The sequence below is a fragment of the Thalassophryne amazonica genome, chromosome 17 (genome assembly GCF_902500255.1).
Source record: "Thalassophryne amazonica chromosome 17, fThaAma1.1, whole genome shotgun sequence".
NCBI lineage: Eukaryota > Metazoa > Chordata > Actinopteri > Batrachoidiformes > Batrachoididae > Thalassophryne > Thalassophryne amazonica.
In genome coordinates this window covers 58,969,097-58,984,723 of record NC_047119.1, presented here as the reverse complement: position 1 = coordinate 58,984,723, position 15,627 = coordinate 58,969,097, and the positions used below count along the sequence as shown (strand labels likewise).

Below are 15,627 nucleotides of genomic sequence, written 5' to 3'. Positions count from 1 at the left end.
ATTGATTTGATTTGATTTGGTTTCAACATTCTCCACACATTCTCTATTGGGGACAGGCCAGGAATGCAGGCAGGCCAGTGTAGTACCTTTATCCACTTCTTCTGTGGCCATGCCTTTGTAATGTGTGCAGAATGTGGGTTCTTGTTGAAAAATGCATGGACGTCCCTGGAAAAGATGTCATCTTGAAGGCAACAATATATTGCCCTAAAATCTCTGTACTTTTCTGCATTCATGTTGCCATCATAGAAGTATAAATTACCGTTGACAAAGCCACTGACAACTCCATGGACACAGCAATATTTGGTCTATAACTGTACATAAACTATAAACCAGCCAGCTTCAAAAGGTATAAAGGACTATCCAGACTGTTATTACTCTGGATGGCCCTTTTTTGTCTTTGGTCCAGAGCACATGGTGTCCAAAGTTTTGTCACTGTTTCTGAATTTAGCCTTAGTCTTTTGTCAAATGTCCGTTTTAGTTTTAGTCATATTTAGTCATTCACCCATTTTTATTTAATCATGTTTTAGTCGATTAAAAATCTGTTCATTTCTGATTACCATTTCAGTCAATATAATGTCCCAAATAAGGAATGTTAGGGCCCCTTCACACATAGCATGAATAAGTAGAAATCAGGGCGAATAACAGCGAAAGAGCACAAATGAATGAACCTTGAAATCATTGAGCCGACATCGAGAGGGACATACGGTCAGGCAGGCGTGAATGATCCCACTGCGATGGTTTTGTGCACGCTCGTGCCCGTGCATGAACACAGTGCGAGCAGCTGGAACGTGTGGAACCACATCGCACCGCTTACGTGGAGATAAAATAAATAAATAAAAACCAGCTGGAACGTGTGGAACCACATCGTGCCGTTGCTGTGGAGAAACAAAAAATAAATACGCACCATAAAAAACGCCGCAATGCCCAATATTTAATCCCTCTTATCGAGCGGATAATACAAGTATGATCCATCTGTGCCTCTGTATATGACCCATGGTCACAGACGTACAGTCATGAAATAATATGAATGAAACAGTGCGCTCTCATTATGTCTTATTATGTCCAATGGGCTATATAAATAATTAATACAATCACCGGACACTGATAGATTAGATATTGGTGTATAATTAGTGAAAATCACTGGGTTGATATAAATAATAAATACAAGGAGACCCAATACAGAACCCTGCGGTTAAATAAATGGCACTTGTGGGATTCAAACCTGCAATTTACAAAAGCTCTGATTAACAGAAGAAAACTTTACCACTGCGCTACAATCGCTGTCTTATAACAGGAGTGTGAAATGCTTAAAATCAACAAGGAGATAAAATTATGTTTTCTAAAAAAGAGAAATTAGACAACGTATGGACACGTGTGTCGGGCTGGCCTGCACATCAGCATTTTATGCAAGTGTGCCTTCCCCCCCCCACCACATGTGTTGGGGGAGTGGGGGGTCACGACACACGCACGATACACATGCCGCATGTGTTGGGGGGAGCCGACACACTGGCACGCCACGTGTTGCTTTTTGCCACGCCACATTAGTGGGGGCACTTAGACAAATTTCACAGCCAGCTCGAAAGTGATTTTCTGCTCACTGTTTTTGTGCTAACAGAGCGAATGGCCACACATTTTCTAAGTGTCAAGTGAGCGGTGTGGATGTTCGTGTGTGTCACCTGGAATTTGGCTGACACCTTCCACAAAAGGGATTGAATGGGCTCTCACAGGGCACTCTGTGTCTTTCGGCTGCTGGTGTGCATGAATAGTTGCAGCGACAGGTGTACGAGGCATTAGAGGCAGCTCCGATTTTTCACAAATCGCATGCAATTCCTCCTTCATGCTAGTCAGCTTCAATCATGTTATGTGTGAAGGGGCCCTTATCGTTACTTGACAAAATACACTTGTTGAATTACTGAAGGCTTATGGCAGCTGTGCCCAACCTTTTTTGAACCAAGATCTACTTTAAAGTTAACAGTGTATCCAGACCTACCAAGCCATATCGAACGCCATAGCAGGACGTCCCACGCATTCAAAAGATGAAAATGGAGATATACTCAACAAAAATATAAACGCAACACTTTTGATTTTGCTCCCATTTTGTATGAGATGAACTCAAAGATCTAAAACTTTTTCCACATACACAATATCACCATTTCCCTCAAATATTGTTCACAAACCAGTCTAAATCTGTGATAGTGAGCACTTCTCCTTTGCTGAGATAATCCATCCCACCTCACAGGTGTGCCATATCAAGATGCTGATTAGACACCATGATTAGTGCACAGGTGTGCCTTAGACTGTCCACAATAAAAGGCCACTCTGAAAGGTGCAGTTTTGTTTCATGGGGGGGGATACCAGTCAGTATCTGGTGTGACCACCATTTGCCTCATGCAGTGCAACACATCTCCTTTGCATCATCCATGAAGAGAACACCTCTCCAACGCGCCAAACTCCAGCGAATGTGAGCATTTGCCCACTCAAGTCGGTTACGACAACGAACTGGAGTCAGGTAGAGACCCCGATGAGGACGACGAGCATGCAGATGAGATTCCCTGAGACGGTTTCTGACAGTTTGTGCAGAAATTCTTTGGTTATGCAAACCGATTGTTTCAGCAGCTGTCCGAGTGGCTGGTCTCAGACGATCTTGGAGGTGAACATGCTGGATGTGGAGGTCCTGGGCTGGTGTGGTTACACGTGGTCTGCAGTTGTGAGGCTGGTTGGATGTACTGCCAAATTCTCTGAAACGCCTTTGGAGATGACTTATGGTAGAGAAATGAACATTCAGTACACGAGCAACAGCTCTGGTTGACATTCCTGCTGTCAGCATGCCAATTGCACGCTCCCTCAAATCTTGCGACATCTGTGGCATTGTGCTGTGTGATAAAACTGCACCTTTCAGAGTGGCCTTTTATTGTGGACAGTCTAAGGCACACCTGTGCACTAATCATGGTGTCTAATCAGCATCTTGATATGGCACACCTGTGAGGTGGGATGGATTATCTCAGCAAAGGAGAAGTGCTCACTATCACAGATTTCGACTGGTTTGTGAACAATATTTGAGGGAAATGGTGATATTGTGTATGTGGAAAAAGTTTTAGATCTTTGAGTTCATCTCATACAAAATGGGAGCAAAACCAAAAGTGTTGCGTTTATATTTTTGTTGAGTGTATTTTTATTTCAGTTTTTATTTCATGCAAACATTTTAGTCTTCTTGTTTTTTGTCAACAATAATGCATGTTAATTTCATCTTATTCAGTGTTTTAGAACACTGATGTAATGCCATCATCTCGTTTTCGTCATAAAAAAAAAAGGTCATTGAAAAATATATTTCGTCTCATCTGACAAAATTGACATTGATGGTCCAATCCAGATGCCTCTAAGCCCAGTCAAGTCAACACCACTTCTAGACAAGGTTAACAGGGGGCTTCATTTTTACACAGTAAAGTTTTAAGTGGCATTTGTGAATGTAATTCTGTATTGCAGTGGTTTTCCCAAAGTCATATCTTGCTCATGTGGTTATATCAGCTATTGATGAATTAAGATTCTTGATGCAGTGCCATTTTAGGGATCAGAGCTTACAGCTGTTCATCTTAGGCTTGTTTGCCCTTTACTGAAATTCCTCCAGGTTCCTGGAAATCATTTGATGATATTATGCACTGGAGACGGAGAAATATGCAAATCCTTCCAACTTTTCTTTGAGGAACATTGCTTTTAAACATTTAAACTTATATCACGTATTTGTTGAGAAACTAGATATCCTCCACCAATATTTCTTCCTCAACGACTCAGTCTTTCATGGACACTACCTTTGTACCAAATCATGATTACAATCATCTGTTGGCATCACCTGTTTGACATAATAGGATGTTTTTAGCCTAATTACTAGCCCTAAATTGCCTGTCCAAATGTTTTTGGGAAGGTGTAGCAGATCTTAACTGCAGGAATGAGTGTGTATTAACAAATGAAATGAAATTGAGCACAAAAAATATAAAACATCTTTCATCCACAGTATTTGCAATGAAAGAGAAGTAAATGATAAAATGGACTGCATTTATATAGCGCTTTTCCATCTGCATCAGATGCAGAAAGCGCTTTACAGTTATGCCTCACATTCACCCCGATGTCAGGGTGCTGCCATAAAAGGCGCTCACTACACACCGGGAGCAATAGGGGATTAAAGGCCTTGCCCAAGGGCCCCGAGTGATTTTCCAGTCAGGCGGGGATTTGAACCAATGATCTTCTGGACTCAAGCCCAACACCTTAACCACTAGACCATCACCTCACTAGACCACCACCTCAAAGTAAATGGAAGAATCACTGCAGATATTTTTTTCCACTGTATTTTTCATACCATCTCAACTTTTTCTGATTTGAGGTTGTAAATGTAAACATTAGTAAAAATGGAAGCGTGCTCACGTTAACGTAACATTTACCATAAAGATGATCAGGAACACAGCAGGTTGAGGTGATGTGTTCCCTCTTTCTCACATCAAAGTGATGTTGCAATGCTGCCAATATCGGCCTCGTAATACACACTGAGCCCTGAAGTTCGTCATTCTGTCATTGATTAACTGTTAAGTCAAGCAGACCATTGGATTCCACGTCAGAATCACTGTTGCCAGATTCACTTGGCAAATATCCCCACCCGCAGCAAACATCACACAAAAAAAACAAAACAAAAAAAAAAACACCTTGACATCATTATAAGGAGTCACAGAATCCCTAAAAATTAATTAATTAAAATCCTGTTGTGTTGTTGTGAATTCTGTTGTGAAGAAATATGTAATTTAATATTTGACCTTACTTTCAAATGTTTGACGATTGACTTGAGAATTTACAATTTCTACATACTAAATATTCTGCCTGACGTCTTTCCATTGTATTTTACATAATGACCTTAAAAATTAACATCTGAACATGACAGTATAATTTATAATCAATGTTGCAGACGGCAGAGTAGTGTTCAGAATAATAGTAGTGCTATGCGACTAAAAAGATTAATCCAGGTTTTGAGTATATTTCTTATTGTTACATGGGAAACAAGGTACCAGTAGATTCAGTAGATTCTCACAAATCCAACAAGACCAAGCATTCATGATATGCACACTCTTAAGGCTATGAAATTGGGCTATTAGTAAAAAAAGTAGAAAAGGGGGTGTTCACAATAATAGTAGTGTGGCATTCAGTCAGTGAGTTCATCAATTTTGTGGAACAAACAGGTGTGAATCAGGTGTCCCATATTTAAGGATAAAGCCAGCACCTGTTGAACATGCTTTTCACTTTGAAAGCCTGAGGAAAATGGGACATTCAAGACATTGTTCAGAAGAACAGCGTAGTTTGATTAAAAAGTTGATTGGAGAGGGGAAACTTATACACAGGTGCAAAAAATTACAGGCTGTTCATCTACAATGATCTCCAATGCTTTAAAATGGAAAAAAAAAAAAAAAACAGACGTGTGGAAGAAAAAGGAAAACAACCATCAAAATGGATAGAAGAATAACCAGAATGGCAAAGGCTCACCCATTGATCAGCTGCAGGATGATCAAAGACAGTCTGGAGTTACCTGTAAGTGCTGTGACAGTTAGAAGATGCCTGTGTGAAGCTAATTTATTTGCAAGAATCCCCGCAAAGTCCCTCTGTTAAATAAAAGACATGTGCAGAAGAGGTTACAATTTGCCAAAGAACACATCAACTGGCCTAAAGAGAAATGGAGGAATATTTTGTGGACTGATGAGAGTAAAATTGTTCTTTTTGGGTCCAAGGGCCACAGACAGTTTGTGAGACGACCCCCAAACTCTAAATTCAAGCCACAGTTCACAGTGAAGACAGTGAAACATGGTGGTGCAAGCATCATGATATGGGCATGTTTCTCCTACTATGGTGTTGGGCCTATATATCGCATACCAGGTATCATGGATCAGTTTGGATATGTCAGAATACTTGAAGAGGTCATGTTGCCTTATGCTGAAGATGACATGCCCTTGAAATGGGTGTTTCAACAAGACAATGACCCCAAGCACACTAGTAAACAAGCAAAATCTTGGTTCCAAACCAACAAAAGTAATGCCTCGCAGATGTGAAGAAATCATGAAAAACTGTGGTTATACAACTACATACTAGTTTAGTGATTCACAGGATTGCTAAAAAAGCAGTTTGAACATAATAGTTTTGAGTTTGTAGCGTCAACAGCAGATGCTACTATTATTGTGAGCACCCCTTTTCTACTTTTTTTACTAATAGCCCAATTTCATAGCCTTAAGAGTGTGCATATCATGAATGCTTGGTCTTGTTGGATTTGTGAGAATCTACTGACTCTACTGGTACCTTGTTTCCCATGTAACAATAAGAAATATACTCAAAACCTGGATTCATCTTTTTAGTCACACAGCACTACTATTATTCTGAACACTACTGTATAAGAGGTGTGCGAGACTGCAGCTTTTGCTTCAATGCCTGATACAAGAAATATGTTTTCATATCTCAAAAACATGATGTCACTGGCAAAAACAAAACACCAGATTCGGATTCAGCACCCCCCAAATGAACCAAAATCCCTTGAACAACTCCATGCGAGAAAAATCGTGTTGACCAGTGTTATTTATTGCATAACATATGCTGCATTAGGAATATCTAGGTGTACCTAATAAATTGGCAAAGGAGTGTCCATGTAAACAAACTTTTACTGAATTAAAGTCATTTTCAGCTTATCTGTTTGAGTGCTTCGGTTTCACTGTGTGCTTCTGTTTTTTGATCACTGATCAATATCTCATGTTTGAACAGAGCACAGTGGGATCAATGTGCAAACACCAATCATTCATTTGACTGAAATCCATCTGTAGACGGAGCTCTTGCGCCCATGCAAACACCAGATGAAACAACAGAATGGGAATGTAAAACCTGACTTAAACAACAGATAGAATGTGCGACTGGGGATGACACCAAAACACTCCAAATTACTGATGACTGCTGATTGCTGCAACATGCATGGTTTCAAAGAATGCTCTGAAGTTTGTGTGAAAGGCATCATGTGTTGTGCTGTCACCTGCTGAACTCTGCCACCTGCTGGACAGTTCAGGAATGTGCATCCATATCAAATTTGTAGTTCATATTCCTGCCCAGGATCTGTACATGCACTACAACAGAAGATGTTTACACAGACAAATTTGCTTGTTTCTGTCAGATATGGCAACTTTTTTTCTGAAGTTTCTAAATCTTTGGACAGATCAGGGGCATGTTTCAGAAAGCAGGTTCAACAAACTGAGTGTAAACCTGAAGTCTGGATTGACTCATTCTGAGCTGGAAACCTCAGACTTTTTGGACATTCCACAGTATTTTGCAGTATTATTTGCAGTAATAATGGTTCGTATTCTCTTGACTAATAAAGAAAAACAGGCCCACCTGGACTTTCAGGACAGTGGATGAAAAATATGGGAATATGCTCAGGTTGAAATGCAGAAATTAAGTACATATTCCATGAGATGAATTGTAAATTGCAGTTACATTATACTACTTATGTGTACATATAGAGAACTTATTCTGTGCCTTGTACGTTTTTCTTTTCAGGCTGAATATGCAACCACATGTAGTGTCACGGAGGGGACATCACGGACATTTGTCCACTCCTTCATATTGTATAATAGAACAGTTCTTTCATCTCCTAAATACAAAGTTTTAATTCCTAGCTGTTTTATGTCATCATGACAATACAGAAGTCAATGTTCAAATTAATTTACACATCATATTTAATAGCTTGGGCTGACAGGGCCAAATTAAGTCAGAAGAATTAAAGCTGTACGGCCTTTGGGTTTTTTAAGATTTAAGTCATGCAAAAAAAAAAAAAAAAAAAAAAAAAAAAAATTGGCACCACTATAATTTTATTCCTCAGCATGTAATATTATATTACCAGTAAGGTCAAAATTTGCACTGTCTGGAAACAATTTAGAATTTAAACCCCTGATGGGTAGAAATTCAAGTGATCATATGTCATGACCTACATTTGGTACTGATGTCATAAATCCCGCAGGGGCATCCCCCAGTCTGCTCAAGCGATGCTGGGTAGGATACGGCGACAGCCAATCAAAGTAAAGAAAAGCAGTGTGACGTCAGCCGGCTGCTAACTCGAATCGAACACTCCGAAACAGCTTATTTCTGTATAAATCAAATATGTTTCTCTTATGTTTTATAAACATTAGTGAGAAATAAACACCAGCTAACACCTCTGAATTGATTCACAAGACATCTTACGCAGTGGAAGACAATCCCCCAACATGTCTTGGTCAACCAAAGAAAAGACATTTTGCCTGGAGGTCTATTTCACCAACAAATCATACCATTTGACTTGACTTTTATGTAAAGTAATAACTGAAACTTTGGGGAATGATTATACACAGACTGAAGTTTAAGTCTTTGTCAGATTTATTACAATTTTTATTAGTTCTGGGGCACTGGATGTGGGCTGATTTTCCTCTTGGTTAGTTCTACAACCATGGATCAGCAGAAAAGGGGAACGTATCTTGGCCCTATACAATTGTGAAAATGTTTTGTTCCCCCATGACATTTACTACTGCCAAGTTAATTTATAATGTATAATGTACATAAACGTTCATAAGAGGATATACATTTTACTCAAGCTAGTGATGGAATGTAAAAAAAAAAACAAAATTCACCTTATTTGTCATGTTACGGACATTTTATACAAGGATATGCTATTATTTTCTGACATGAAACTATAAATGAAAAGTCATATGCTATGATGTCTGTCAGAGGTGGGACGAAGTCTCCAGCAAGTCACTCTCAAGTCATGAATCGGCAAGTCGCAAGTCTCAAGTCAAGTCCCAAGTCAAGTCTCAAGTCATAATGACCACCAATTGGTGCAAGCTGACTTGGGACTTGAGAGTTGCCAATTCACGACTTGACAGTGACTTCGTCCCACCTCTGATGTCCGTACATGCGAGGGACAACAATATCTATTACTGAATGAAAGACTTCTACAAGAAAAAGAAATACTCCTGCCATTTAACAACTGTCCCCAGCATGATACTGGATTTTGCTTTTTGGACAATTTAAAAAAGTGCAAAATTGGGATGAAACAGGTTACAATCGTAAAGGCTGGCTTATAAAAAGTGCAGACCTGGCAACTGGCTGTCTTATAAAGTGCAGATTTGGCAACCCACCCGAAAACAAAAGTAAGGAGCTGCACCAGAACTGCAACAAACACTTCTGCTTCAAATTTTTACCCAGATGTCCGATCAAGCAAGACTACAGACACACGGAAATTATCATGCACTAACAACTATTTGGCGACTCGGGATGAAATTTTCGAATAGCTGGAAAATTTCACTCTGATTTCAAAACTGGTGCCAACAATTTTTGGAGACTGTGCAATGGTTCTCACTAACACTTTATTTTGGTGTGGACAGTATACAAATAATGAATGTTTATGAGTTCAAAGGTACGAATATTTCATGAGGTGAAAGCTGGAACATACCATTCAACAAGGCTTCGCCTCGTTGAATGGTATGTTCCAGCTTTCACTCATAAACATTCATTATTTGTTTTACATAACGGCTAAAATAGATCCTTGTCATTTGATATTCTATTAATTTATAAACAACAGAAAAGGAACTTACATTTTGGTGTTCTGCTGGTAAAGTCCAAATTGTGACGTGTAGTCTGTGATGCTGTACACTCACTGACTTCGGACTTCCATAAAAAAAAAAAAAAAAAAAGGACTTCGTGTAAAATCACATCAGCTTTTCATCTGAACAGCTCTTCATGCCTCTTGATGGTTTACAGCGGAGTGGATTTTGTGTGTGTGTGTGTATATGTTACAAGAAGTATCTTAGCTCAATCAAATCTTTGTCTTGTTTGTGGTGTTGTCCTGCGTGCGTGTGGTGCACTACAAAAAAAAAAAGACTGTGTACTCCTTAGTGCAGCGAAAAAAAAAAATCTCTTCAGAAATTAGTCCAGCTTTTAATTCTAACTTTCTGCAAACAGCCTCCAGGCGGTTTACAGAGCAGTGGATTTGTTTTTTGTGTGTGTACGCGCGCACGCTGTGTGTGTGCACGTTGTGCGTGTGCACGTTGTGTGTGTGCGTGTGTGTGTGCGCATAGGTGTGTGTGTGTGTGTGTGTGTGTGTGTGTGTGTGTGTGCACGTGCAGAGTGCAATGGTACCAAATGTATGGAACCAAATTTGCACTCTATATGGAACCAGGCTGCACTCTAAATGCAATGCAGCACAAATGGGATGAATTAATCTATGTCATGTGACATACAAAGCAGCAATCAAATGACAAGGATCCACTCAGCCGTTATACAATGAAAGTTATCCGCTGCTTATTTACTCAGTAAACGTGCATTAAATGGACCAACCGACAGCTGTTAAAAGTTTTAACACCACTAGCATACAACATTAAATAAGACGAGTTTCACTCGGTGTGAATATTGCAACAAAGATGTCTCAGATGATCCATTAGGACGTTTCATCCCCACAACAAACTGTATTATTCCAGGTGTTTGTAATAAAATACTCCAAACACACACAAAAGCGAGTGGCTACATTTCATTTGGAGACTATGAGAGGTGCAGTCTATGGACACAGCTCTGTCAGTCAAAGCAACCACACCCACAATTATACAGAAATGTATTAATTAAAACATCTTAAACTAAGAAGTTAGAACTGTACAGTTGTCATGGAGGAGGAAACCATCTATATGGACCAAAACTGTTTTTTTGCACCAGGCTTTAAACACGTTTATTTCTGCTCTAAAGTTGGACATTTTAAAATGGGCTACTGTGGGAATGTGCGCCGTTTTGGAGCCAACCTCAGGCGGTCAGTCAAGGAACTGCACTTCCTGGTTGGGGTGAAAATACGAGCTCAAATGTTGCAGCTTAGTAAGTTACCCATGCGAAGAGCTTGGGGCGACATGCTGCGATTCAGCTATATTAAAATATGAAATTCAGTACTTTAACATTTCCCTGAAGCGGAACTCTGCTGAAACTGACCTCTCACGTGAGTCACGGACAGTGGCGGTCCTAGAGTGATTTACTCCCCGGGCGAAACCCCCTGCATGCCCCCCCCGCGCACACTAACGTGGCCACCACCTCCGCCCCACCACCCATGAAAACACTAACTTCGTCCAGAACACCCACAATCCCACAAATTAACTCACAACAGCTATTTTCAAGAACAAATTTCCAGTTATAATGACTACTGCAATAACAAACACAAAGAAATTGGCACAGTCTAATGTGTCATCATCCATGGACTTATCTGCAATGATCATCTCAAAAGTTTGCAGGAGGGCATCATAATTGTTTGCCACAGTGCTCACTATCTGTGATGTGAAATTCCATCAAGTAGGAGCATTTCTGGGCAACCTTGAGCAACCTGCAGACTCAAGAAAAGACATCCTCTTTGTGGATTTTGAGAAAAATGTGGCAAACCCAGAGAGTGATGCAAAAAATATTCTGCACTCAGATAAGCATTTAGCCCCCTGAGACAGAACCAGATTCAGTCTGTGTGCATAGTAATGCACAAACATTGCACTGGGGGCTGTTGCTTTAACTTTGGCCTGCAAACCATTGAGAGCTGAAGCCATGACAGCAGCCACGGCTTCTTCGTAAGGAAGACTATCAAATGGCTTCGCCAAAATCCGGTCCACAACATTCAAATTGTCTGCCATTATGTGCAGCTTGCTACCTAGCTAGCTGGGACTGGTGTGAGGCTCGTGTGAAGTTTGTCCGCCTGTGAGTGCTTTGTGACGGTGGAGGAGCTCAGCAGCACCCGCTGCTCGGTAGGGACAGAAACTGTGATAGAAGTCAGAAAGAGTGATAGACGTCAGAAAGAGTGATAGAAGTCAGTCTCCAAACACAAGCAGCTACAAAAAAACACACCAGAAATAGAAGCTCGATTTGTCGCTAGTCATTTTTAACAAAGAAAATGCCGCTAAGAGGATTAGGAAAGTCTCCAGTTCAACTCAGAAAAGAATGAAAATTAAAAAATGCTCCCACGGATGTTTACACCAAAAGATCGCTGATTTGCTCATTTCGCTGTCAATCAAAAAGGGATTCAGCCTCAGACAGATCATCCAATCATCATGCAGAAGCTGAGTGTCCGGGCCAGCCGAGGCCCGCCCACTGCCCCATAGACCCCCAGACACGCTGAGCGTCCCATGGGCGGGACAAAGCCCAGCATTTATCCAATGACTCGTCTCGTTTCGCTGCACTCTTTGCTTCGCTACTGTTTATAGCACTGTGAAGCTGCGGGAATGAGTGAGAGGAAAGCTGCCATGTAAATCGTCCCTCAAATCGCCACGTAACGTAACCACGAACCCCCCCCCCCCCCCCCCGTCAGGACAACCCCCCCCACCCCGTTTTTTTTTTTTTACTGTTTTTTTTTCCCGCACGGTCGTGCCGCCCCCCCCTGCGATGCCACCCCGGGCGGCTGACGGTCGGCCCGCCTCCAGGACCGCCCCTGGTCACGGACCACAAAATGGCGCAAGATTCACAACTGCGAAACAGTGAATGGACGAAACGTAAAGAAATGGAACAAAATGGGGACTGGTAATTATGAAATGGGGGTAAATAATCATGAAATGCGAACAATAAACATTAATTTCATGAAATACATACCTTAATTGCCTACCCAAACCCACGTAAGGCTATAAAACTCTATTACCTAGTGACGATTACCAATAATCGACGAAATGGGATGAAATGTTGTTGGTACTGACTTCTGAGATGGATTGTGACATCAATTTTGCATTAACCCTCTGGGGTCTGAGAGCATTTTTTGGACAGTTCACTCGCCTGGCATAAATGTTTTATTATTGCTGTTAACAGCTCTCCCTGCATCCCACAATCAAGTTTTATGTCTCTTTTTTTTCAGGACAACCTGTGCTTTCAGAATATATATTTTTTATTGTGTTTTATAAGTGTAATAAAGGTTTACAATCAAAAATAGGCAAGGAAAAAATAAAGCAAAAAATCATTTTCCACACACATTTATTCAAAACACACAGCAAACTATAATAAACAACTGTTTTGACACTTTATAAAGGTAGTTTGAGGTGAAAGACTGAACAACAAAAATGTTCAAACAATAAACACAAATGGACATTTTGAACAATATATACAAAATCGTCTATGCGTTTTGTTGTCCAGTGATATGGTAAACAAGTGCTTTACGCAGAGAAAGCAGAGTTATCCAGTAACATTCACATGCAACCTAGTGGAGCGCTCCTGATGGTTACACACTCTTTGTTTGAGCACATGACATTGTCATCAGAGGCTCTCCGTCTGCTCACTTTCGCTGTGCGTAATGGCGCAGGGCGCACTGAGTATGTACTAATAGTATGTACTCATTGGAGCACCCAGGGGGCTATTTAAACGGGCCAACTAGTAACATCACTCCTGAAAATGATCTTTGGCTTTTCACGGGAGGTAAATCTGCCCTAAGATTGGAATTTGGAAAACCATGTGATGGTAAACCAATTCCTACTGGACACTCACATTGCGCACATCATCACACAGCTTCTATGAGGAGTACAAAGATGGCAGATGGCTGGCTCAAAAGTCCGTGGAGTTAACTTTTCAGCAAAAAAAAAGTATGTTTCTATCTCATATCATTAAAAAGTTATTTATAATTTAGTAAAGCTTGGTCTTAGCCGTTGTATACGACGGCGTCGACCCCAGAGGTTTAAGCATATTTTATTATGCGAGTAACCTAAGATATAAAGTTTGTTTTGTCATAATTAAGTACATGTTAGGGATGTGAATGGTACAACAACTCACGATTCAATTAGATTCCGATTCTTGGGGTGACGATTCGATTCAGAATCGATTTTCGATTCAAAGAGCTCTGAGAAATAGTTATATTACTTAAAAAATATTTATGTTTAAGATAATGCAGCTTTACAAGGTTAATCAAGTGATTCTAGATGTAAATTTACTTATCTGCTTTGCTCGTTCGGAGTTGGCTGGCAGTTTAGCGAAGCGCTGGTCAGTAGTTGGCAGAGACCACTGCTCCCCTCTTTTAGCTCCGGGTGATAGCGTAGCATGTGGGCTTGCGGATTTGAAGTGTTTCTGAAGTATTTGACTTTCATTTTGCAGATTCTGCACACTGCATAAGTCATGTCAGGCTCCTTCTTACACAGCAAATAATAAAATCCAAAATGCGCCCAAAGATTTGCCTTCAGCAAAGACGGTGCTGGCTGAATTAGCTCTTCGTCCGCCATGCTAAGCTACAGCCACTGAACTCTGCAGCGCACGAGTGTTTGAAGCACGCCGGACAACCCCCCCTTGCGGGGACGCTGTAGTACGGAAGCCGTTGCCTGACTGAGATTACGTTTAAAAAATGCTTTTAAAAAAATCGATTCTTGGACATTGTGGATCGATTCAGAATCGTAATAAATAAGAATCGCGATTCGGACGACACCCCTAGTACATGTATCTAAATGTAGCGTAAGTTTAGGCCCCATGTCGCATTTTAGTATGGCTCGTTGTGATTTAGCACTATATACACTAACTGAATTGTAATGGTCTTAAAAATGATGACTAGAGTCAGTATTTAGCATCACAGATTGACCTTAGAATGTAGGACAAAGGTGAGAAATTTTAAGAGGAAGCACACAGCCCCCCCCCCCCCCCGCGAGCCCCTTCAACCGGAGGTGGATACGCCCCTGTTAACTCTGCGTTTTCACTAGAGCTGGTTTGTAAAAACAGGCTCAAGGGTATCAAACATCCGGTTCCAAATATTCTGCTGATCTGTGACTTAAGACTTGAAGATTGAAGTTGTGAGTCTTTTAAGTTTGGCGCGCGCCTCCAGCTGCTGTTGTCGCAGCTGTAAACACGCAGGTAAAGTGCTTAAAAACAAAGCGGGCGACCTGCGGTAGAGGCAACACAAACTTCCTTACCTGCCAGAATGGCTTTCCCGGGATGAGTCAGTTTGGCTTTTCCCGCAGGAGCAGCAGCAGCCAGACACTCAGGTCTGTGAAATGGATTCACACATCGGTTCCGTCCGGACATGACTGCGGCCCAGCACAACTTTGTTTCTTCTTTTTCAGTCAGCGCGGTCGAGTTCGACGCTACCAGCCCGGACAGCCTTCAGGTCGCGGTGGAGGACCCGAGCTTCTGTGGACCATTGGATTTGCTCTGATAAGGTCCGTGGACTTTTGACAGTAATAAAGTTGCCTCCGTTAGGGCGGGCACGCGGGCACGCACGCACGCACGCACGCGGAAAGACGCCCTGTTTGTCACAAAAACATTTAAGGAGGACCGGAGATATTAGCTGGTGGCGTTTTTAACATGCCGACAGCAGATGGCGCTGTTTCATTTCTATTTGACTGATGGAGAGAAGCGCATAGAAGAAGTGGTTAAGAATTAGCGGCGAGTCTGACAGGCAAAAATAAAAATGAACCTAATCTTGCAATGAAAATGCTGTCCATCACATAGATAAAATGACACTAACTAAATAAAGACTGCATGCTACTGTACATCCGGAAAGTATTCACAGGAGTTCACTTTTTCCACATTTTATGTTACAGCCTTATTCCAAAATGGAGTAACTTCATAATGACGTGAAAAAAAGTTTTTTTTTTGTTTGTTTTTTTTTTTTGCAAATTTATT

The 15,627-nt window shown here is 41.0% G+C and overlaps 1 protein-coding gene across 1 annotated transcript in view; it reads right to left on the bottom strand.

The window, feature by feature from the left end:
• The window catches only part of slc25a1b (slc25a1 solute carrier family 25 member 1b), a 34,216-nt gene extending 18,999 nt beyond the window's left edge, over positions 1–15,217 (bottom strand). The window contains exon 1 of the mRNA XM_034192344.1: positions 14,916–15,217. Coding sequence (XP_034048235.1) covers positions 14,916–15,027 — 112 coding nt within the window. The 5' untranslated portion in view covers positions 15,028–15,217. The remainder of the gene's footprint in view (positions 1–14,915) is intronic.
• Between the last annotated feature and the right edge of the window lie 410 nt (positions 15,218–15,627).